This window comes from Lontra canadensis, unplaced genomic scaffold (genome assembly GCF_010015895.1).
Source record: "Lontra canadensis isolate GAN:19392208 unplaced genomic scaffold, GSC_riverotter_1.0 scaffold65, whole genome shotgun sequence".
NCBI classification, from domain to species: domain Eukaryota; kingdom Metazoa; phylum Chordata; class Mammalia; order Carnivora; family Mustelidae; genus Lontra; species Lontra canadensis.
In genome coordinates, this window is record NW_022631059.1 from 5,424,042 (window position 1) to 5,449,380 (window position 25,339).

The window sequence follows — 25,339 nt, forward strand, 5'->3', positions numbered from 1 at the left end:
TAGCCTCTTGTCATTCCCACCATGGGGCCACAAGGCAGGTGCTGCCAGTAAGATCCTCATGGGACACTAGGCCCCTGGCAGGTGTGCGACTCCATATTCTGGCAGATCCCTGGGGATCCCTCTTCATCTAAGGGGAGGCTAGCCTAGTGCTTGTAAGATGCTACCCAGGGTCTGAGCAAGGATCGGAAACTGTACTCATGACTCAGGGCCTGTCTCCTCCCCTCCCGCCCTCTCCTAGATGGGGCGCCCAGAGCTGGGCATGGATGCCACCACTCAGGAATTGGGCTGCTCTGTCCAGGCACTGTGCATACCGAGGAGACAGGTTTGGCCTGGTGGCCTGGGTCGGGAAAGGACCACCCAAGCAGACCATCAGAGAGGGATAGAGTGAACGATGGCTAACTGGGACTATGAATTTGGGGATCTTCGTGGGAATGAGATATAGCAGGTGAGCCCAGTGTTTCTGAAACCACGGGCTCCTGGCTACGCAGCTGCTTTCCCTCTGACCCCAGTGTCCCTCAGAATACCCTGGGGGGCACGTTGAGACTAGTGATTCTTGCCCCCACCCCAGACCCATGGATGCTGAGTCCCTGAGGGCTGGGCCAGGAAGCTGCCTTTTCTCACGAGCTCCCTGAGTCACTTGGGGCCTGGCCCAGTGCTGACCTGCTGACAAAGTCATGCCCTGTGTTTTGGGGTACCTGCTAATAAGACCATGCTCGGGCTGAGCACCCCGTCAGGTTAAATCCCTACCCCCGTGAAAGACCAGCAGAGCCGGCTGGGGAGTCCATGGATTCGGGGCTCTGTATGCCGGTGGCTGTGCCACCTGTGGGAGCCACGGGGTCCCCGCCTCGGGGGCAACTGCTGGCATTAACCTAAACTCAGTGAGCATGGCTGCCTCCTATGGTACCTGGGCAAGCCGAGTTCCAGGGCAGTGGCACCCGGGCCCAGCCCCCAGTGCCCCTTTGGGAGGAAAGGAGAAGGGGCACCGAGACAGGTACGACAGGTACAGTGTAATCCTGGTCCAGATCCTAGCAGCACCTTGTAGCCGCTAGGTGGCTGCCGGAATACGGAGCCTGTCCCATCTCAGAGGCCTCAGTTTTTTCACCCATACAATGGGCATGTTGATGATAGTTATACTGGTGAGCTTGCTTCCAACCTAGTGAGGCACAGACATCACAGATCTTCTCTGAGAGCTTTATGTTTGTTGTGATATGAGCCTCCTGCCCACCGGGTCTCCAAGTCCCTCCTGAGACCACCCAGGATGTGTACGTCTGTTCCCTCTCCCAACAGCTGTGCTTTCCTGTTAGTACCCCTGGGGAGCAGTGAAGAGCGTGCTTGTGCAGGGGAGAAGCCCATAAACGCTCCAGGCACCTGTGGCTCATTGGGAGCCAACGGGGGAGCAGTGTCTCATCCGGGGACAGGACGCTGTGGGAAGGAGGGCTGGCATCTACTTGTCTTTCCCTTTGTACAGAAGATAGGAGGAAAGGCAGCTGCCCCCGAGCCACACAGGGGGTGCCCCTGCTCCAGGGACGAGAGAGTGGGAGAGGAGAGGAGGCATGGATGGAGGGGTACTGATGCCTTCTGGCTCCCCCAGAGCTAGAGAGAGCTAGCCAGCTGACAAAGGGGCTGTCCCCGTGGTGCCGGTGAGGGCTGACCCCTCGCTGCGGGCCAGGCTGCCGGCTCGGGGCGCCTGTGCAGACCAGGGAATGGCCAGCAGCCCCCACACGGACCCTGGAGCCGGCGGCCCAGCCCTGCTCCTCGGACAGCCTCGTGTCATGTTGGGCAGCTGGCGCAGCCTCTCCATGCCTCGTCCCTTCTGTTCCATGGGCGCAATAATGATCAGGCAGAGAAGTGAATTCCTGTGAAATGCTGAGCCCGGGGCCGGCCACCCTGACCATGCTCCCTCCCGCATGCTCCTGTCATCATCATGGTTGCCGTCGACAAGCTTCGTGATCGCGGTGACCCACCCAGGGAGTGTGGCTGTGAGCATCGACACGTTAGCAGAAGAGGAAACCGAGGCCGAGAAGGGGGGTCCGCTTGCCTGAAGTCGCCCAGTTCCTCGGGCAGACCTGGCTTCGCGCTGGTTCTGACTCCAGCCCCCCAGCCTCACTCTTTGCTGGGACGCCTCCCAGGAAATGTGGTCCACGGGAACCAGGCTTGGGGATAGCGTACCCCATGAGTGCCTGCCGGGTACATGGCTGAGCCCTGGGGACAGACAGCCCGGGACCCTACAGTGTCCTGCTTCCTGCTGGGGAAGGAAAGGGCTCGAGAAAGAACCCAAAGGACAGTGGGCTTCCCGCTCCTGCGACCAACAGAAGTGGCCAGCGCTGCATGTAACTTTTGTGGCCTCTTCCCTCTATTAAAAAGAAAAACAGTAAAAATGATGTTTCATGACCACGACAGTATAAAGATGAATAGAATCCTGGTTGGATTAAAAATGAAAACAATTTCTGTAACCCTCAAAAGTTTATGTGTCTTCTGACTTTAAGAGACATTAAAACATTTTCACGGGCTCCTAAAAGTACCCAGGCTTGGGCCCTGTGCCTGTGGACAGGACAGCCCCGGGTCTGGCGTCCCAGGCTCGGGAGCGATGCCGGCCTCTCCCTGCTCCAGCACCCGGGTGTTAGAACCTGCTTCCTGTAGTCGAGAGCCTCTCCGCCCGCACTGGAAACACCTTTCTTCATTCAACAAACATCTGATGAGTCTGGGATTGTTGTAGGCCCTGGGCTACGGCCTGAGGGATTTTGCCATCACGTCGCCCACAGTTTCATTGGAAGGTGGAGAGTGACGAGACCGTACGCTAAAGGTCAGGGAGGAGGCGTGAAGACAAGTTCTGGGATCCTCAGGAGGGTTTATCTACGGTTTTTCCGCTGCCACCTTCCGTGCCAAAGCCACAGGGAGAGGAAGACACTGCTTTGAACGGCAGGCACTTTTGTCCTTGCAGATGTGGAGACACCTGGACATTTGCTCCCAAGACAAGGACTTCAGCCTCTTGTTCTAGGTTATAGCGTCCTCCCTCTCTCTCTTGCCCAGAGAAGAAATCACTTGGAGGCTCGGGAGGGCAGCGCCGTAAAGCCCAACTCTCCAATCCGAGAAGACAGTCTGGCGGTCCCTCCTGCCCACCTTGCCTCCAGCTGCTGCTCTCGGACACGGGGGACCCCTTCTCCCGCCACCCGCCCCGTGTCTCCTTCCTTGTGTTCTGGACATCTGTGCACAAAGGGAGCCTCGGGCTTCTCTCCTCGGGCGCGAGAGCACATGCCTCTCTTCTCCATCCTCCCCGAGGGGATTGAATGGGATTGCAAGGCATTTAAAGGATTGAGGGCGTCTGCTGTCCCAGTGTTCGGCCCCGGCGGCCGGGCGGGGAGCGGGAGGTGAGCCACGCGCCCACGACAGCCGCGGAGGCTAAGCCGCATAAAGCCGAGGTTGGCGAGCAGTCCCGCCCGCAGCGCCACTGGCTGGGAGGTGCCTTCCCCCTGCGATTGCTTAACATCCTGTTTGTGCAGAAGCCAAGTGAGAGACAGGAGGAGGCCTTGATGACCCAGAGGCTGGGATGGGTCCTTCCCGGGTTGGGTGCGCAGCCGTGGCTGGGACAACATGGGGTTACTGGGGCCCGGCGGATGTCACAAGCGATACAGACATTCTCACCCGTCACTTGGGCCTTGGTCCACGGAGACAAGCGGCTGGAGTTAACATGTTTTGCAGGATCCCGATCTGCAAGGGGCATTCTGCTGCTGCGGGCCTCCACCAGGGGGCCTCCACAGGGCCTCTGGGCCTGGAAAACAAAGAAATCACAAAACCAAGATGTCGCTTTCCCCGTGATGGGGCTGTGCTCTCTCTTTTCCCAAGAGGCCCCATTCGGGCTCCATGCCGCTTCCTGGGGAGCTTCCCCGGGGCTGGGTGTGCTGATCTGCTCCTGCCTCCACAGGACCCGCCAGCAGGGGCCTGACGCACACTGGCTCGTCCCTGTCCTCCAGGCCCAGAGTCCTGCCCCCACACCACCACCCCCCCGGCTCCCCCCTTGGAAGACCTTCCTCCTCATGCCTTGGGGAATCCTTCCTGCCGTCTGAGGCTCTGTAGGTTGTCCACATTCATGCCCGAGCAAGCTTTTCCTTCCTGTGTGTCTATCCACCTGGACTCAGCGATGGTGTGGTGGTCAAGTTCACAGCTTCTGTAAATGGGGGATCGGGGGGCCTGCCTGAGCAGCAGCACGTGGGACGGCCCCAGCACAGTGCCTGGCGCAGAGCAAACACTCGGTAATGTTTGTTCCTCGTCTTTATTGTGAGCCAGCAATGGAGAGAACCAACTCTGTCGGGAATGCTCCCACGGGCAAATGATAGACAACAAAAGTGCCTTATCTCGGGCAGTTATGGTTTCCTTTACAAGTCCAGAAGGGTGCGGATCCAGGGTTGGTTAGAGCAGAGGTCAGCAAACTTCTCCCATAAAGTACCACATAGTGAATTGAGTTTTAGGCTTTGTGGGCCAGATAGACTCTGTCACAGCTCCTCAACTGTGGCATTAGAGCATGAACGCGGGCGGTAAATATGTGCACCAATGTGCAAGGAGGTGTTCCAATAAAACTTTATTTGCAAAAACAGGCGGCAGGCTGGATTTGGCCTGCGGGCTGTAGTTGGCCAAGCCCTGGGCTACAGAATCAACAGTAGTCAAGATCTTCTCCCTCCTGGCTCCATGCTGTGTCCTAAGACTCACCACATCACATTTGGCGAGACGGTGGCCTCCATGTCCCCAAGCACTGAAGAAGGAAGCAGGCGGGCTAGAGGATCTTCTTTCCTTCTGCCTGCCTTTTTAGGGAGGAGACCATCTCTGAGCAGCCTGCAGTGCCCATCCTAGGAGGAGCTGTGTGGGAGCCTGGGAAGGGTCTTGGAGCAAGAGCAGGTCTAGAAAGTGGAGTTCCTCTCCATCAGCATGTTGACATCAGGGGCTGCTCCTTCTCCGTGGGGGACGCCCTCCTGAGCACCGTACGATGTTTAGCACCGTCCCTGACCTCTACCCACAAGATGGAGAAGCACCTCCCTCAAGTCATAAAGCTCCAAATTGTCTCCAGACCTTGACCCACGTCCCCGGGAAGCAGCGGTATCTCCAGCTTCGACGCATGAGATAAAAGGCAGCACAGGAGCCATTCTGCATCCTGATCAGGGTGGTGACCACATCAGTCTGTATGTTTGGGAAGACTCACTCATCTGTATACAAGATGTTCGTTTAAACACTAACATTTTCAAAAAAGGAAACCCAAAACAAAACCAGAAGTAAAGCAGCCCACAAAGAGTCAAGCCATGCGTTCCACCAAAGAAGAAGAAAGCAGTGAGCCATTGCTCTGAGCCCACGCACCTGCCTACCGGGTAGACCAGATGTCTCGCCCATGGTGTACGGGTGCAGCCAGCACAGGGGGATCAGATCTACCGCTATTTGGGGAAGACCGTCCTCTCCTCACTTGAGGAGGGCCTCTGGGCAGATTAAAATACAGGACATCTCATTAACTTTGAATTTCAGATAAATAATAAGTTATTACGTAGCGTAAGTATGTCCCATATGCTGCCAACCTTATTCATTTCTCTGAAATTCAGATTCAACCAGGCTTCCTGTATTTTAATTTGCAAAATCTGGCAAACCTGCTCTTGGGCAAATCTTCAGGTGGGTGTTTTTTTTTAACTTATTAATTCTTAGCTAGACTATACATCTTTTCCAACTTCCCTGAAGACACAGACTTTATGGTTCAAGTATTTGGTTTCTCGTGCCTCCCTGTCTCCATCAGTTACTTCTCCCTCCAGCCATCAGCCCGGTGTGTGTGGCCTGGCTCCCTAGTCGTGACACTCACCCTGGACATTTAGAAACTCACCATCAAAACAGATGCTTGCCCTGGCTTATGCTAAGTAAAGCCAATGCCCTGTGATATCATAAAGTGAAACAGAATTCTTCTGCCAGACAACCCACATGTCCTCTCCTCCAGTGAAACCCTTCTTGGCCCTTTTTTGGGGGGTATTAAAACAAAACCCCTACGCATGTACATACTCACATATGTTGGTATATGCTTTAAATTTCTTCTCTCCCAGATGTGGTCACAGCTTATCTGATTCCACGCGTCCTTCCCCAGGCTGTGGGTGTAACCTCCAAGGTACAGGGCAGTGCCTGGCCCCTGCCTGTGCACCATGAATATGTGTAAAAAAGATGAATGAATTATTTAGGTGCCTGGTCCATTAACTGTCTGGGTAAAACACCACATTGTCTCTGGAGTTCTGAGTTAAAAACTTGACGGCGAGGACGTACCTTTGTGTGTCTGTCCAGGAGTGGAGCTTGTCATAGGGAGGATGTGTGCCAAGCTGTGGCTCGCCACCTGGGACCTGTGGCCTCCCAGGGGACACTTGTGAATGTGTGCAGACAATTTTGCTTGTCAGGACTCTGGGATAGGGATGCTCCTAGGACACCTGTGCACCTCCTCCAGTGCCCCCCAATGGCCTGAGTGCTGGGGGCCCAGGACCAGCCACTGTGTTGCCGCTGTCTGTTTGGTGAACATGCTGTGGCCCGTCTTAGAGCCCTGACCTGTGCTGGGGCAGTGGGTGGAGGGGACCACCCTGCCCTGACTTGCAGGGCACGTGGGCAGGACCCAGAGAGGCTGCCAAAGCAGGGAGTCTAGAGGAGAGCCTGGAGGGAGGGGGCTCATTTCTGGGCCATCCTCTTCCCCCCCACACCAGCCTCATTGAGCCTCTCATCACCGAAGTCTGGCCACATCCCCTCTCCAGACCCTCTGTGACTGCCATAATACCTAGACTGTGATCCAGAGCCCCCACAAAGGCCCCCAGGGACCCAGCCTTATCACCGCCCCCCCCCTTCTGACCCTACTGCGTGTTCTTCAAACACACATCGTGTGTTCCTGCCTCCTGGACTTGGCATTGGCCGTTCTTTCCATGGGGAACATTTCTCCCCCAGAATCCCCGTGGCTAAGAGGCCTTCTCTCCCTGACCAGTCCCTCCTTGTCCCTGCCCCCGACCCAGTCCTAGTTTCTTTGTGGCCACCATACTCCACATCCCTGGGCTTCTCTTCCTCCCTGGGGGGCGGGGGCCTTTGGGGGTTCCTCTGGCTCACTGTTGTGCCTGCACCTCGCACAGAGCCGGGCACACAGTAGGTGTTCACTAGTAGTTGCTGAATGAACAATGGGCCAACAATGGGGTGGTTGTTTTAAGCCTGGAACATTAACCTCATTGTCTGTCAGTAGGAGAGGATGAGGTAAAGGCATTTTCAGATGCGAGGCTCCTCTGTGGCCACAGGGGACGAGGTCGGGGTGTTTCGCTGATGGAGAAAGATGTCCACGGTGTATTGCATAAAACCCAGGTTTATATGAAACAGCGGTAATCGTACCATCCCAGTTATGAGGAACTGCACACACCTGTTTTTGTAGACACACGTGTATGCGGCTTAGACTAAACAATCACAGGGTTTTAGTCATCTTGGTGGTTGGGGCAAGAAGCGAACTTCAGGACTGGTTTGATCCAGTGGTTCAGCAACATCACCGGAGAGTCTGTGTCTGTCTCTCTGCTCTTCCTTCCACCAGATCAGCCCCATTTGAAAATGTGATCCTCTCGTGGTCTCCAGTTGGTGGCCATTTCTGGGGCTCCGTCCATTCCTCCTCCCTGTTTTTTCTGGGGAGAGAGAAGGTTGCTTTTGGATGCTAAGTGGGAAGTTTCTTGTCCAGAAACTTCCAGGGTACCTCTCTTCCATTCATTGGCTGCGTTGGGTCCTAGGCCCATCCTTGAGCCAATCACCGTGGCTGGAAGATTAGTTGTCCGTTAGACAACAGGCCCACCCCTTTGGCCAGGGCGGGGCCGCTAAGATACAAAGGCTGAAATGAAAATTGGGTTGGGTACCATGGAGAGGGGGCATGGGTGAGACAAATGGCCTCGTCCCCACTTTACAGATGAGGCCACTGAGGCCCCAGCATCCAACTTTACCTCTCTTGGCCCACACAGGGCAGTCAGTGGCAGATGTGAGTTCAGACCCTCCAGAAGTGTCCCTTCTTTCCCCCGTGTCTACCGATTGCTTCCCCAAGGCTGCAGGTCCCCGGGCCTGGCTGTGTTTGACCGCGGTGAGAGCCGGCCGGACACCCTCCCTCCAAGCTGCGCAGCCTGCTTGCAGCCCTCGGATTTCCTGTGCCTGGAACAGCATCAGGTTTTCAGGCGAGGCATTTTTATTTTGCCCTAAAAGCCTTCCAGGTGGGGCTAGGGCAAGATACAATTCCTAGGGGCTCCACTTTAATGGTTTCTTTTATAGAATCATTCATATTATAAATGCATGAACTCGAGGAAACCCTTGCTAAAGAATGCAGGAGAGCCGAACGTTCCAGGGGGTGAAGGTACAACAGTGGGGGATGGGGGACGCTTGCTCTTTTAAACACGAGCCGTGAGAACACCAAAGCGAACCTCTGGTGCCGATCTGGGCCCCGGGAGGCTGGGTTTCCTGACTCGGGCCTGTCTGGGGGGCTCCAGGTGAAGTTAATTCCAGATGTGGATGGGCCCAGCTCCCCCCAGAATCACTGCGTTCATTGGCCTCTGACCCCTCCAACCTAGCTGGAGGTTATGTATTTCTGTCCCTCGTACACAGCCTGGGTCCAGACTCTGCTCGGTCCCTTCCAAGCTGGGTGTCCTTGGGCAGGCTGTTCCGCCTCTAGGCTGTTCTCTCATGAGTGACATCAGCTTTCCTTGCCCTGTCTCTTGCTTTATTTTCCTTTGGAATATTTATCACCCTGCAGCATGACATCCGGTATGTATCGGGCGGTGGCCTGCGCTGCTGGCCTGTTCTCCTCTCCCAGCCCCACCCTGCCCAGCAGCAGAACACAGGACATGGTCCTTGTTCCATCTGCTTTCTCCTCTCTGTCTCTCAGGTCCTGTATCCTCTGGGTGTCCTCCTTCTTCCTCCCCAAGTTCGTTCCAGATCCTCCCTAACTGGGCACCCGGTGTGAACCCTGCCCTCTCGGTGGTGGAGACTGGATGCCTGGGCTCAGCTGTCACTCCGCTGCCTAGCTACACCCTGTCCCCAGAGGAGCTCCTCCGTGTCACCCCGACCCACGCCCCGGGCCAGCGTTTCTCGAGCGTGTCCGACGTGCAGAGCTCTGTTCTGAGAAGCATCTGTGTGTTGAATGGCAGAGGCAGCACGTGAATCCGGGAAGTCTGGCACCAGGCCAGAGCATGTTTGGTTCCGGGTCCATCTCTCCCCTCTGGATCAGGGGCCACACTCATGCTGGGATGGTCCTGCCCACCCGCCAGTTTCCCTCCGGTGACAGGCGGACATTGCAAACAGCAGCCACCGAACCACACTGCGTTCTGTCTTCCATCCTCCCCTCCCCCAATTCTCTCCACCTCACCCCAGCCCTGCCTCGGTTTCCCCACCTCTGTAAAAGGCCCCTCCCTTCTTCCAGGTGCTCGGGCCCAGAGCGTGGAAGTCAGGGATGACTCTGCACCTTCTCACACTCTCTGTCCAGTCCCTCGGCAAATGCTGTCGGTTGTTTCTCTCCAAGTAGACCCGGGCTCTGTGGTTCTCGGCTTTGGATATGCTCTAGTTATGGGACTGTGGGCTGGAACTGGGAACGGTGCAGGGCACGTCCCTGTACATTTTCTTCTGCAACTTCCTGTGAATCTATAATCATTTCAAAACAAAACCTTCAACATAAATTCCAAAGACCGATTTGAAAAATGAATCACCAAGGATCTGACTGTCTCTGGCCAGCTCTGCTCCCTGCCGCCTGGGGCCAGCCCCGTCCCTCTGCCTGGACTGCCCGGTAGCCTCCCACTGGCCCCCCGGGGGCACCCAAGGTGTTCTGTTAGAGACAACTCGGGGTGCCCCCTGCTCAGCTTGAACACCCCGTGGCTGCCACTTCGTGCCACTCAGCCCCCCGGTCCACAAACTGGGGGGCTTAAAGCACTAGGGTTTTGGCCCCCAGTCTGGAGGCCGGAAATCCCAGGGCTGTTCCCCTTCCAAAGGCTTGAGGAATGAGTCCTTACTTGCCTCTCCTGGCTTCTTTGGTGTTGGTGTTTGTTGGCTGCTTTCCCTCAGTGTGTGTGTGTGTGTGTGTGTGTGTACACGCATGTGTATGTCGGTGTCTCTGTGTCTTCACGTGGTCTTCCTCTAAGGACACCAGTCATTGGGTTAGCTGCCATCACCACCCTCGAGTCCAGTGTGACCTTATCTATGTCTGCGGAGATGCTATTTTCACAAATACGGTCATACCCTGAGCTTCCAGGTAGACATGAATGGCGGGGGGCACTGTTCATCTCAGGAAACGGAATAAAAGCAGAGTGCTTGCTGTTGTCTGCAGGACCCCACATGATCTGTGCTCCAGATGGTCCCCTTATTTATTCCACTGATCCCTCCTTTGTCCCTCCTCACCCCCAGTCTGTGTTCTAACCCAGCAGCAGTCTCTTCCCTGTTGCTTGAACACCCCACCTCACTCCCACGTCCAAGCATTTACCTTTGCAGTACACTCTGCCCAGAATGCCTGTCCCCAGGACCCACATGGCTCCCTCCCTCGCTGTTACCCAGTCCTCTGCTCAAACAGCCTCTCCATGCCTAAGGTGGTCGTCACTGGGCCTGTTTGCAACTGCTCCCACCCTCCTTGGGCAAACAGGGTTCTCCCACCTCTTGAAATTGGGTGGATCACATGACCTGCTTTGGCCAATGAAATGTAAGGGGCACTTTCATTAGCCAGAGCCCGCAAACCTCAGCCAGGTTCCTACACTGCGTGCACACGTATCAGCAGGGGCTATCATGGTCTGTGCTGCCCGCCTGCCCCCCTGCCCCACTGCATGCACACCCAGAGAACCCCTCTGTGTGCTTCCCTGCTGTGTTCCAAGCCCCTGAGCAACCTGGCATAGAGTAAATGCTGAATAAGCACTTGCTAGATGGACGGATAGCAGGTGCATGAGTGGACCGTGAGGCGTGGGCGACATCACGCCCACGCAGCCCTCCCCGCGAACTGCTTCTCCTCTGAAATCGATCTTCTGTGCATTTGCCTGCTTCCTGTCTAGGGCAGAGCATCAACCCCAAGCTGGCGGGCCTGATCGGGCGCCACGGGCCGCAGAACAAGCAGCCCTTCATGGTGGCCTTCTTCAAGGCCACGGAGGTCCACCTTCGCAGTACCCGCTCCACGGGGGGCAAGCAGCGCAGCCAGAACCGCTCCAAGACACCCAAGAACCAGGAAGCCCTGCGGGTGGCCAACGTGGCAGGTATGCCTGGGAGGCAAGAGGGTTAATGCACGGACCCCGGGAACCCACAGTAGGACCCCGGTAGGCTTGTGATTCAAAATCCCATCCTGCGCGGAGCTCACCGCCTTAACTCTGTGTAAGTAGTAAGTTCATTTTGAAAGGCACGTAGACAAGCATTAGTAGAACGATGCCAGTCATGTAAATTTCCAAGTAGTCAAAATGACGGGTACAAATAAATGAAAGAAAGCTCTAGAAACATGAAGTGGGAAGACACCACACCACCTTCCCAGGGAGGCGCTGCTTGCGAGTGAAAAGGAAGAAAAATGGGGGAGTTTGCTCTGTTTTCAATTTTAGTTCTTAAAGCGAAAGATACTTGAAACTTATGGCTCCTTTGACTAATGGGTGGTAGTGAGTTTTTTGTGTATTATTTGGGATACTTTTAAGTTTGTTTGAAATGTTTTGTTTTTATAAGTAAAAAAAAAATGAGCACTAGATCTTTCAGTGTATCTTAGGGGGTACTTTTCGGTTCATTGCCATGATGCATTATTGTAAGTAAAAACAAATTAAAAATAAAGGTAGCATTTTCATAGCTAGCAATTCAAAGATTAGGAGGAAGTACTGGCTAGTGCGTGACTTCGGGGCCGGAGACATTTGAGCTGGAAGGTGATGAACGGGCATTGTTTTCAGCCGCCGCGTCTGGGATCGTTCATTAACGCAGCCGTAGGAATCGGAGCCACCATATTTTACAGGGTGGTTTACGCCGCGCGACCCTGTGCCATCTCAGGGCTCAGGGTGGGCTCCAAAGCCAGGCAGGGTCCACAGCGGGAACCAGGCTGCCGGCCACGTGGGGAACTCGGAGCTGCAGCTCTGCCCGCTCCTGGGCCCCGAGGCTGGCCCAGAAGGGCATGTTCAGGGGCGCACAGTGGCCAAGAAGCCCCCACTCCCAGACTAACCTTATATTAGCATCAGCTAATTTGGGTTCACGGAGCCAGTTTTTACATTTCTCTTTATTTTCCTTTTTGAAGGCAAAGAAAGGACTGGTCACTTATGCTTGGTGGAGTTTTTAGAACAGGGTTTCCTGGCCCCACGGGCCCCAGATGGCTTCAGTGTCTCTGAAGCTGGTGTGCAGGGACTCTGCAAGGCTTCTTCACGGGCCAGTGCATCCACTCTGCTTTTAGGCTTCTCGGAAGGCTCTGTAAGGCCTCCTGTCGAAAATCCTGCGGAATCCCTTAATTTGCAGTGGAAACCTCTTCTGTGTTGGCTCTAGCTGTTGGGGTCCCCTGGGGAAAGCCCAGCTATGGACCACCCTCGGGGTCTGGGCCAGGCTGGAGGTGGTTGTCCCTTATTAACAGGCCTGAGAGGCAAGGGATGGTGACTAGGGGATGGACACATCCTGGAGGAGGGAGCTGCGGAGAAGGATACCCCACCAAGAGCTCGGGGACCAGCAGGTACCCCGAGGCCTGGCTGGGTCTGCTGGACCAGAGTGATCCAGGCAGTGGGACCCACGGGCAGAGGGGCCTAGGGTGAGAAGCAGTGGGGCTCCTTTGAGGGAAGAGGGAGGCCGTGGAACAGGAGGAGGGTGGGGCTGGCAAGGTGAGCGAGATCAGGAGTTCCCTTAAGAGTCACATCTTGAGTTTGAATTTCATCCAAAACAAATTTGGAAGCCTTTGCAGAGCTTTAAGCTGTGGTGTGGGGGCAGGGATGATCAGATGATCCTCCTGGCTGTGCTGAGAATGGCGGGGAGCAGGGTGGGGTGCTCAGGAAGGGTCAGATGCCAGGTTTCTTTACATATCAGCCAGGCAGCATGTGACGGCACAATCCATCCTGCAGACTCCAGCATCTTGCAGGCCTGCCGGATATAATGAAGGCAGAGGGACCAGGCCTCACACAGAATTCGACACCCGATTTCCTCCTGCATCCACACCAAACACTCCATTTACATAATTCCCAGGACGGGGCTCTCACTCCCTCACATGGCAGCTGTTCTAGCTTGCCTGGAATCTGCCTCCATCCTGGGACTTTCTACTTCCTAGTCCTTTTGGCAGTTCATCTCAATCCTTCCCGGAAATTTAATTTTTACAAAAATACCAAGGCCTGCCCCTCCCCTCCCACCCCAAGGCTTGGTAAACCAGAATGTCTGAATGTGTGTGTACGCATACATACACGTCCTTTTGAAGGGCTTTACCTCACGTGATGGCTGGTATCCTGCTGAACCCTCTCACGTGCTGGCCCTTCATGTGTGGGAGGGACACACACCCCTGCCTGTGGTCCGCTGCGAGGTCCCTGTAGGCTGATCACCCCCCACCCTGCCCCAGAGCCTTCCCCTGCTCTTAGGGGGTGTAGTTTGGGGTTGAAAGACTGTGTCCCACTTTTTTCTCCCCTCCCATGTTTGCACCCAACCTCCTAGGAATTAAGCATCTTCCCCAAATGATCTGGGGGTTGTAACTTGTGAGCTGCTCGGGCAGGGGCTGGTCGAGGCAGATGAGGAATCTGCGTGGGTTCGGGGGGCCAGACCAGAGGGATGGGGGAGCTGGGAGTCTCCTTTGAGGGCATCTCTTCTTCCCTGTCCTAGTCTTTCTGCTAATATGAGGTCGTCAGGAAACAGGACTTTGACCGCTTTCTCCCAGAGCAGCCCCACAATCCGAGGAGGCCTAGAGAGGTAGTGCAGGTGGCTGGGTCTTTGGTGGCAGGGCCAGCACCCATCCCCCACTGACACCCACGGCTGGGCTTACAGGCTGCTCACAAAATCCAAATCTTGTTGGATTTCAACATCTTGGGTTTCAACATTAAGCCAAATATCATTGCTTTGCTTGAAGATAGGGTTGGGAAAAGTGACTCTCAGGCCTACACCTGCCCTGCCTCTGCTCATGGCAGACATTACTAATCAACGGTAGCACCTTCTTTTCACTGAGCCTCCCAAAGCTTCCAATCCTTGTTTACTCATGACATCAAGCAGCCAGCAGTGTTGGCACTTGATGTGAAACTTCTTTGCCACGTCCTTGTCCCAAGCTAACATGTTTGGTCCTTCCACATCACTGCCTGAGGGATGCTCTCCCTCCTTTCCCTCTACCTTCCACCTCCCTCCAATGAAGAGGGAGAAGGAGGCTGCACACTGATGGTGCTACCTGTGGCTGCGGGCATGGCCACAGTGATGGAGGCCGTCTTTGGACTTCCATTCAGTGCATTCTAGACAGTATTCCAGATGGTCCAATAGATCTCTTGAGGCTCTTCTCTGATGGCTCCCTTGACCTTTACCTTCATATATTAATTACCACCCAGCCCTCCAGAGGCCCTTCTACCCCTGCAGCTAGAACCCCAGGCCCCCATTCCTTCTTTGTCCTCCCCTGGCGCCCAGCCTCAGAAGTCAGTCCAGCAAAGTAGACCTTCCGCCCCTCCCGCACTGCCTGCTGCTGAGCCCCGCTCATGCCTCCTCATCCTTAGAAGGCTCTAGTGCCTGCCTCTCTGTCCTTGGTCAGCAGCTACTGCGGTTAGGGTTCTTGCTGACCTTCTCGGTCATGGAGGGCACCCTCCTCTCCATTCCCCTACATCCTCTTCATGGAATTTTCCTCCTTTGGATGCTTCTCTGGCTGGCTCGTTTCCTTCTGATTCTTACAAAAACATCACTTCTTCAGAAGACCCTCCTGTGAGCACCCTCCAACCCACAGCCTCCCTGGCAGCCCACCCTCCTCTTCTGTCTTGTTCTCCACCTCAACAGGATGCAGTTTCTGTTTACTCACTGGCTTACTGTCTGCCTCTGTCACTGGAAGACAAGTGCCCCCAGGGCAGGGCTTTGTTTTGTTCATACCTGTAGCTCTGATGTCTAAAACAGCATCTATAAACCAGTAGACACTCCGTAATGGTTTGTATGAATGGATGGATGGATGGATGGATGGATGGATGCATGGATGGATTGTTGGATGGATGGATAGATGGATGGATGGATGCATGGATGGATTGTTGGATGGATGGATGGATGGATGAATGAAAAGATGGATGGATGCATGGAAAGATGGACGGATAGATGGATGGATGGATGGGTGCATGGAAGCATGGATGGAGCACTAGGTACTGAGGTGGTGAGACTGTGCCCACCCCACCCTCACTGAGGTCATCTCAGGAGCTCTGAATGTCCCTGAGGGCAAGGATCCCTCCTGTAAAGACACATGCAATTCTGTCATAATGAATTCAGTGTGATTTTTCTCACTGGTTTGCAAATCTTTAAAAATTGCTTTGCTGAACCGTAGATATAAAGATACGTACAAAATCAGGAGTATACACAGAGGCTGGTGGCAGTGGAAGTTGCACGGGATTGAACCCACCCAGCCATGCATATGCGCTCATCTCAGACCTACGCATTTCCGGAAAGTCTGTTGGAGACCATTTTCTGATTGCTATGCCCTCTGCTGCCCTCCCTCCCTATCTTCTTCTCCTTGACCTTGTTCTTCCTTCTCTTTCTCCTTCCCACCCTCACTCCCCTCCCTCACCACTTCATTTCAGATTTGTTCCTAGCCTCAGAGTAGCCTGGGTGCCTGTACATTCATTACTTCTAGGACAACATAACGCCCAGCAGGTGTCCAAGGAGATCTTCCTGACTTACAGTGTATGATCGCCACATGTGGCTCATACCCATTTCAACACAGAGGGGGAAGTTGAGGTCCAGGGAAGAGAATTCAGTGATATCCTTTTTATCTTATTGTTTCTCATTAACCTAGAAGCCATACAGTTAGAATTCCTGGGGACAGCAGGAAACCAATGGGTATTTCACTTCTTCCAAACGTGGCTTGTTGTTGGGTTTGGAGGAAGCAGTCATTAACTCCAAATGGTTAAAGAGTGTGGGTGGGGTATGAAGTGTGTATATAGTTTTAACCTTTCCTCGCAGGTGGGCTGGAAAGATAATAATCAGCATCTGATGGCTATGAGCTGAGCGTTGAGCTAAACAGATTTGAACACACATGGCTGCCCCAGTAGGCACTTCCTCCTCGCTCTGCAGACCCCAAGGTCTAGGGGAACCAGGGTCTGACTCCGGAGCTGGAGCCACACCCCTTTGCCTGGTTCTGACCCACTGGTCAGACTCCACTCGGGAGCTGGTGTGCTCTGGCGTCTACACCACCAGGGTCTTACCTGGGCTCTAGCTGACAACCACCCCCACACCAGATGCACCTTTCCAGGCAGGAGCCCTTGAGTAGTTTGGCTGCAAGTCTCAGAAACACAGATCAGGTGGCTTCAACCACTAGGAAAGCCACTGACTCCCAGTGCCAAGGTTGGGTGGGCATGAGGGTTGGTTGATCCAGAAAGTCAACAAGAATGAAAGCCCTGGCTTTCTGTCCTTGTCCCCCATGTTCAGTGTTGGCTTTTCCTCAAGGCTGTGGCTGTATGTAACCATCCACGCTCCTCCTTTGCTGTTCCCAGGCAGCAGGGGCCAGAGATGAGCATGTTTTCTCATGGTCTTCCTTACGAATTAGGAAACTTTTCCCAGAAGCCCCCAGCATGCTGCCACCATGTCCTTTTGGCTTGAATGGGATCATTTGCTCTTATCTGAACCAATCCTCACTCCAAGGATGAGATAAGAGCTGGTGAACTCAGTCCTGGCTTCTGAGCCAGTCAGTGACAAGCTGGGGTTACCACAAGCCCCTGAGGCCACCAGGAGGGCCACTCTCCTAGCCATCTGAGAGAACTGACCGGGCAGGGAGAAATAGGTGTGTTTGGATGGCTCCTAAGTGCAGGTCAAGCGAGCAGACAACCCTGGATCGTCTCCTGGACTTCCCTCTCCACCCTGTGAGCCGTTCTTATGTCCTTCACCCACTGGTGTGCATTACCTTCTGGGACACTGAGGCCTAGAAGTATCACAGCCATAGACAGAGGCATTGACTTCTTTATTTGTGTGTTAATGACACAAATATTGGTAGACACTGGGCTCTGGGGACCTAATGGTGACCTCACAGTGTCAAAGAGGCAACATTTGAGGGGAGACATGAATATCAAGTGGAGCCAGACATACAAAGATTACAAGAAGGAGCAAGTGCAAAGGTCCTGAGGTAGGAACAGTCTTGGCAGTACATCCACAGCACAGAAAGAAGACTTTGGCTTAGGAATCAGGGCCATATTGGGCCATACAGGCCAAGGGCAGGTGTTGAGACATTGCTCTGAGCATGAAAGAAAACCCTAGAAAGTTCTAGCTGGAGGATAGACAAGTCATAGATAAGGGAAAAAAATATCCATACCTGCAAGATGAAAAATTGTGCAGGAACACCAGTGTGTGTGTGTGTGTCAGTGTGTGTGTGTGTGTGTGTGTTTGTGTGTGTGTGTGAGGGGGAGGGTGGGGGCAGAGCTTCCTCCATCTTTCCAGGTGCTCAAACCCTAGCCCAGTTGCCTGCAAACATTACATACTTCTGGAAAACCCCAGTGCATAGTTTTTGCTCCTCAAAGAAACCTCAGTACTGGTATGTCTCTCTGGGAGGTCAGTGGGATTGGCATTTCCACCCTCTCATTCCTTCCTGGTGGTGGGGACTTTGTACCAGGCCCGGTCTGTGCCCCTCCCTGCTGCCCTTGAAGAGGGGGGAGCCTCGCAAGGCAGGTGAGCTTGGCCAGAGGAAGACCCCTCTGAGCAGGCCCCCGCAGCCAGCATGGTGGCCCATGGGCTCCTATATGGAGTCCTGGCAGCGGTCAGCATCCAGACAACACCTGTGCACCGAAAGGCCAAGGTCCACGGACGGATCCGGAGAGTGCTAGGGGCTAAGATGGCACAAGAGGGATGGGGGTGACGGCACTGCCTACCCAGGCCGTTTGCTAGGGATGAAAATGAGTTCTAAGGCTACGGGTCCTCAAACGGCTGTTGTGTTGGAAACGTCTCCTTCTAGCTGAGTCTGTCTGTGTTCACACCACTGCCTTAGACTGAGGGAGCCTTACCACGTGTGTGTGTTTCCTCTCCCCCACCCGCACCCCTGTCTCCTGCCAATGCAGAAAACAGCAGCAGTGACCAGAGGCAGGCATGCAAGAAGCACGAGCTGTACGTCAGCTTCCGCGACCTGGGCTGGCAGGTAAGAACGAGGGCCCCGGTGGTGGGGGCTCCGGCGTGGGCGTCCCTGCGCTCCCCCCACAGCAGCGGGCCTGCGTCCCGTGTGTGCAGTGAGTCACGTTTCTCACCAGAATCAAGAGTCCTAAGCAGGGTGGAGACGTCAGGTTGAGGGTACAGGGACGCCTCGTGGCACGCAAGAGCAGAAACTTGGGGGGGATTCAGGAGAGAACCAGGAGCCCCCATACTCTGGACTCCGAGCCTCATTCGCTGTGGGAACTTGAACTCCATCCTGCGGCTGGCTGCTCCTCTCTGATGGGGCAGAGCCCGTCGCCTGCAGGGTCCACCCCCCGCCCCCGGCTCTGTCCATCCCTCCCCTTCCGTGATTCAGATTCCCCGGGGCAGGGGTGGATTGGCCCATCTCGGGTTGGGTGCTTGGTCCTGCACCTGTCACCTGTTTGGGGATGAGCTTGTGTCATAGGACCGTGACAGCTCCTTCCGGAATGATTCGGATGGAATGGGACGAAGGGCAGGGGATGAATCCTAGGACAGGCATGAGGGTCACACACTCTAATGACTGTTTATGAGCGTCTCTGACATTCTGGGCGCTCTTCCAGGCCCAGGAGACGCAGCAGGGAGCGTGACCCTCTGCCTGCCCTCATGGAGCTCAAATATCCGGAATGGGGCTTTGAGATCCCCGAGACCAGTGGTTTTGTTGTCCACTCCTCAGCGGGCTTGTGGTTCGGTGGGGGAGTCCAGATCCCTCCCTGGGGACCGTGCAACTAGAGGGACAGTAGCCCACAGCCGGTGTGGAGCCCTCCCGTGGGTCTGTGCCCCGCGGGGCGCCTGGCCGTGCCTGCGTCCTGGTGCTGGAGCCCGACCCAGATGCCAGCTCCTCTGCAGACAGAGTCCATGGACTTGAGTCCGTAGGGGTGTGCGTGCTATCTGAACGGCATCTCCTGGCGGACCCAGCCCTAAAGGCAGGTCTGGCTGTGAGCGTCCTTGACCAAGCCACGCATGTGCACCAGGCGCGGGCGGGCTCGTCTACACAGTCATTTCATTCTCAGTGTTGAGGGTGAGTCGTCGCTCTCCCACGTTGCTCAAAGCAAACTGCCAACTTGTAACCACCTCTCACAGAGCTAGAGTTGACGCCCCCCCTTACCCCCCTCCCCGCCCCGGTCACACATCTCTGGGCCACCTTCCAGCAAGGCCATGCGGGCGTCCTTTCTGGGCTCAGCCCAGCCCCTGGGTGGTCTTCGCCTCATTTTGCCTTCTGCGGGGACTGTGATCGTCCAGCCTCCGCTTCTCCTGCTTCTGTGGGACCCCCAGCTGCTCAGGACGGTGTGGGCTGTGTCTTTGTCCCCTGCAAGCACGGAGCCTGGCCTGCAGGAGGGGGTTGGGGCGTGAGAGGTCATGTGGGGCTCATGCTGTCCCTCCTGCAGGACTGGATCATCGCTCCTGAAGGCTATGCTGCTTACTACTGTGAGGGCGAGTGTGCCTTTCCTCTGAACTCCTACATGAACGCCACCAACCACGCCATCGTGCAGACGCTGGTGAGTGTGGCCTGCACGCCCTCTGGGCGGGCTCAGCCGGGGCAGGGGCGCGCGGGACTCTGTCTAGCACTCCTCTGGACTGGGACTCTGACTTTTCGTGGGCCTTGGGCTCTCCTCCTGGAGTAGGCCCCTTCCTCCATTAAAAAAAAAAAAACAAACAAAAACAAAAAAGAAAGAAAAGTTTAAAATCATACTTTATAACAGCATTGGCATAAAGATGTGTGTAGTCTCTGACCCTCAAGTTCACAGATTTCTCCCAATTCGGAAAGAAAGAAGAGCAGTTTCAGGAGCTCCTAAATGTATCTTGGATAATGTCCCTGTGCGTCATGGTGACGTTAGCCCTGGCCCTGCCTCTCTCTGGGCGACTGTTCTCGGTTGCCCACATGTCTGCTCGTCATCCATGAGTGTCCCCACCCCCGGCCCCCAAAGTCCGGGCTTCCGTGGGGTCAGGCCGGCTCGAGAGCCCATCTTTCCCCCTCGCCCCCGAGCTCAGGTCTTTGCCTCCTAGCCTTGATCTTTGGGGTTCAGCCATCCAAGGGCATCTCCTGCAGGTAGACCCCGCACTGGGAGCTGAGGACACCGCAGGGAGCAGCACAGACCTGTTCCCTGCCCTTGGGGCTCAGTTTCCAGGGAGAGAAGTAGTCAGGTGAGCAAAGGAGGAAGCGGGAGGAAGCTGGTAGACAGGACCACGGGCCAGAGAGATGGGGTGGGGCAGGGGCCGTTTCAGGCTGAACTTCCATGGGATCCTTGGAGGATTCACTGTGATAAGAAAATAAGCTCTTAACAGGGTACCCAGCCCTGCTGACTCTTGGAAGAAGTGATTAACGACTCTATGGAAAACAGCAACAGTGATAAAAAATTCGGAACTTGGTTCTTTGGCCTAGAATCTGAGGCTCAGGGGTCTTGGTTATCTAGCTCCTTGCCATGAACATCATGGGGGCCTTTCCCTGGCTTGAATGCTCCTGGTGATGGAGAGCTCACGACCCGGGGCCATCCCTTCTGTCCTACAGTTCTGTTTGTTCTGAAGCTTTTGGCTTCTTTTATTTAGTGGCAAACTTGTTCCTGCCCCACATGTTATGTCTTGGGAAAAAAGCCCCCCTATTCCTTTCATTTGGACATCTGTCTGCCCTTTGAGGGAAGTCTTCTCTGGCTTCTCTTTTGGCCATGCTTTTCCAAGGCCCTTCCTTCCCCAAAGGTAAACTCTGAAGTCCTGCTTGGGATTGAAAGGCCTTGGGCTGGAAACGAATAGTGCTCCCAACCTGTTTCTTGGCCTGGGCCTGTTCTCCCATGCCTACGTGCGCCCTAGGGTCTGGCCCTGATGCCCCTGGGAGGTGCTGGGGGATCTCCCACCTGCCAAGGGCACACCTCTACCCTCCGACCTGCTTCATGGCCCATACAGAGGGAGCCTGGCTGTCCCCTGATCACCCACTCAGTCTGCGTGTCATGAAGGAGCTCTGGGATCAGAACAAGCTGATAATTCTGCAAAGAAGTTCTGTAGTCCTGCTTAAAAAGGGGGAAGGGAGGGAAAAATAAAGTAAGATGAAAATCGAGAGGGAGACAAGCCATAAGAGACTCTGAACTCTAGGAAACTGAGGGCTGCTGGAAGGGAGGTGGGTGGGACAACGGGGTCACTGGGGGATGGACATGAAGGAGGGCACTTGGCTGAATGAGCACTGGAAGTTGTATGCAACTGATGAGTCATGAAATTCTACCTCTGAAGCAAATAAAAAAGGGGGGTGATCCTTGCCTTTGGGGGTCCTGGTGAAAAACACAGGAAATGAGCTGATGTCTGGGATTTGCTTTCAAATTATTCAAAGATGGAGGAGCTGGGGGGAAGGTTTAGATTTGTAAGGTTTGAAATCGTCCATAATAAAAAGCTTCTAAGTGTGCTGTCTTATGTCAGAGGTCACAGGCTGGAGGCTTCCAGAATACTTTCACTTGGCACGCGCAGTGTGTTGGAAACCTGGAGGTTTCATATGCAAACAAAGCAGAACTAAATCCCTGGCGTGTCCTGGACACTGGGCACACCCAGCTGCACTGGCCTTGATTGGCCGAGGTCAGCGGGCAGCATCTGCCTTGGGTTTGCCCCAACCCTCACTATCCCCTCTTGTCTTACTCCTCGCCTCCTTCACTCGTCGGGTGGTGCCTGCGTGTCCCCTTCGGGCCTTTGAGTTTGTTTGCCACCCCCACCCCCGCCTTTGTCTGCTGTGAGGTGCATAGAATCCCAGAGCAGGAAGGAGCAGTAAACCCGAGCGGCATCTGGCTTCATCCCTTCATCCGTCCCTTCTAGACCCCCTTCTTCCTCGCGGACGTCCAACCAAGTGTTTGCCCAGTTTTGTCCTCCAAGTTTTACTGCTCAAGAGGCAGAAGCGTCTAGGACAATTTAGACCTGCACCGTCCGATCCGGTGACCACTTTTACACGTGGCTCTTGAGCACTGGAAATATGGCCGATCTGAATCAAGGTGCTTTGTCAGTGTAAAATACACGCTAGGTTTTAAAGACTTAGTGCAGAAAAAAAAAAAAAAAGATTCTTTGTGATAAGTGCGTGTTGAAACGATAATATGTTTGAGATACCAGGTTAAATGAAATACTGTATTTAATTTTACCTATTTCTTTTTCATCTTTCCAAACGTGGCCACTAGAATGTTTTAAATTACACGTGTGACTTTCATTGTGTTTTTCTTGGACAGGACAGGTCTAGCCCAGAGGTCAGCTGCCTTTCTCTGAAAAAGGCCAGATGGTAAATATTTTTAGCCTTGTGAGTCAGAAGGCCTCTGTTGCCTCTCCTAAGCTCAGGCCTTTGCAGGGCAGAGGCAGCCCTGGGTACTCTGGAACCCATGGGCTTGGCCAGGTGCTAATAAAACTTTATTCACAAAACCAGGCCTCGGGACGGGATTTGACCTGCTGGCCCACTCTGTCTAACCTGAGTGTTCTCCACTAGGGACAGATCTGCCTCCCAGGAGACATTTGGCAATGTCTGGAGACGTTTTGGGCGGTCGTGGTTGGGGGCTGAGGGTCTCTGGCTCCTGGTTGTGGAGCAGAGAGACGTGGTGAACACTGTGCGGTGCATAGGACCGCGGGGTGGTGGAGAGCCACCTGGCCGCTAACTCCCCAGCTGTGGACACCTCTGTGCCCTGGTCCCCTGGTCTGTGCACCAGAGGTTATGCGTCACGGGCCAGAACTGGAAGTGTGACCTGTGGTCACTCTCAAGGGGGAGTATCACGTGCGTCATTTTGTCCAAGCAGCTGACGTTCCTTATAGAACGGGAGTAGGGACCCAGCGCTGCTCACCGATGCCGCCATTCTTTGTGTGTTCCAGGTCCATTTCATCAACCCCGAAACAGTGCCCAAGCCGTGCTGTGCCCCCACTCAGCTCAACGCCATCTCAGTCCTCTACTTCGACGACAGCTCCAATGTCATCCTGAAGAAATACAGAAACATGGTCGTCCGAGCCTGTGGCTGCCACTAGCACCTCACGGAGGTCAGACCCACTGGCACTACACTGTTCTGGAGTCCTTGGTCTCCCACCACCCAGTGCCTCCCACCACCCAGCACCGCAATTGCCTTTCGCGAGACCTGCCCCGCTCCCATCCCCAACCTTAAGGGCGTAGGAGGATTAAGGAATTGGAGAGGCAAATGCCTTTTGATCAGGTTTTCATCAGCCTCCTATGGACAAGATCCTACACGCTGCTACAGGCAAAACCTAAAGGAAAGAAAATATATAAAGAAAAATTGCCTGGCCCTGATCATTGGCTGTGAAGTCTCAGCCATGCACTGACTCGTTACCAGGGGTAATTAGGAGCACCCTGCAGCCAGGCCACCCAGCAACAGGAGGAAGGGGGCATGGCGAGGGGTGGGCACGTTTGTGTCTGTGCGCAAGGAAAATTGACACGGAAGTTCCTGTAATAAATGTCACAATAAAACGAATGAATGAAAATGGTTAGGATGTTACAGATATATTTTCCTAAACAATTTATCCCCATTTCTTGGTTTACTCTGATTTCATAAACAGAAGCCGTGGCCGGCGGAGGCAGGGGAGGCCCCCTCTCCGTTCCATTCTGGTTTCATTCTGAGGCTTGCAGAGGCCTGCTGTTTACATAGACTTGCCCAAATCCAAGATTTGACTGGGAAGGGAGACGGCAAATTTCTGCTTGGAGGAGTGGGTGTGTTAACCTTGAAGGAAAAATATGTCCCGTCCTTCAGTTGGGTGCATGGTGGCGGAAATTAAAATAGGCGTGAGAAGCGCCGACAGATGGTTGGAATTGGTTTTGTAGCTCTCCTAGTGGTAGAAAATCAACATGGAGTGACAGGGCGGAAGGGACAGCAATCGGGAGAGCCCACACCTTGACTCTGAACTCTAGCTAACATGACCTATTTTAAGAAGTGTCAATGAACCCTCACTCTAGATGGGGGTGGGGTGGGCCGGCATGCTGTCCCTCCCCCAGGTGGGTTCCCCTGTTGGTCATGATTAGCAGCATTCTGGAGTCCAGGTGCCAGCCAGGGCCGCTGTAGCCACTGTTCTCATTTGCAGACCCCTACAAGCACTCTGCAAACTATCAGCTCCTTGAGGTAAGGAGCAGATGGCATGGTGGAGATCTGCTAGGTGCAAGATACGGTGGACGTGAATCTCAAATGGAAGGATCTAGACACTGCCTTGAGAGTGACGTCCTAATTGAGCCTTCCAATTCAAAGGTACCATCTCTGATTTGGCTCTTGGCATAAGCCTCACTGGCCTTGGCCTGCGGGTCCCCTAAATGCTGTGCACCCAGCCTCCAGCTGCAATGTAGGCCTTGTGGAGCTCTGGGCTGTCTGTAAACAAAGAGCAGGGTTACCCAGGTGAGGCCTGTGCCCCTGGAACCCGGTCCAGCAGGGAATCATTTCTCCATCTTGATTAAGTTGGTTCCTAGAAACACTGGGGTCCCGTTTTTCTTTTCTTTTCTTTTTCTTCCTCAGTAGCTTAGGCTGCAACTTCTAATCTGCCTGGTCAATGGGGGAAGAGTCACTGTTTTTGCCGTACTTTGTTTTATCTGTTGGCAGATCTGGGGATTTCTGTGTGGTTTGCTCTTGGTGCAAGTTTTCTCACCATCCATGCCCCACCTGGTTTCTGGCTAGCATCCTTGTACATTGAAACATGTAAATAGTTGTTACAAAACAAATTATTTATGTCCATTGGAAGCTCATTTTACACCCTCCTTCAGTCCCTTGTTCAGGATGATGAGCTCGCTTCCCCAGCCTGTTTGTTTTCTTATTTAAGACTATTTATTAACGATCAGACCAATGTACCTTCAGCTTTTGTATAGAGCAGCCTTCAGCGAATTTTCTGTATAAATAGACAAAATAAAAAGGGTTTTGACTTTTCAATAAAAGAAGACATTTGGTTCTGATTCTTGGGGCCATGTATGTCCGTGTGTTGTTTTTTCTCTCAACTCCTGGACTTTGGAGTTCTCTTGGTTTGCTAAGAACTCTGTGCCTTGGCCCCACCATTAACACGCTGTTCATCATCCAGGCCCTGGGGAGAAAGGGGTGCTGGTCAACATTTGCTGCAGCTGTGTGGGGCTCTAGGCAGGAGA

The 25,339-nt window shown here is 54.2% G+C and overlaps 1 protein-coding gene across 1 annotated transcript in view; it reads left to right on the top strand.

The window, feature by feature from the left end:
- The window catches only part of BMP7 (bone morphogenetic protein 7), an 86,160-nt gene extending 62,450 nt beyond the window's left edge, over window positions 1–23,710 (top strand). The window contains exons 4-7 of the mRNA XM_032878918.1: window positions 11,028–11,225; window positions 18,165–18,241; window positions 19,659–19,769; window positions 23,089–23,710. Of these exons, the coding sequence (XP_032734809.1) occupies window positions 11,028–11,225; window positions 18,165–18,241; window positions 19,659–19,769; window positions 23,089–23,238 (536 nt within the window). The 3' untranslated portion in view covers window positions 23,239–23,710. The remainder of the gene's footprint in view (window positions 1–11,027; window positions 11,226–18,164; window positions 18,242–19,658; window positions 19,770–23,088) is intronic.
- The last annotated feature ends 1,629 nt before the right edge of the window (window positions 23,711–25,339 follow it).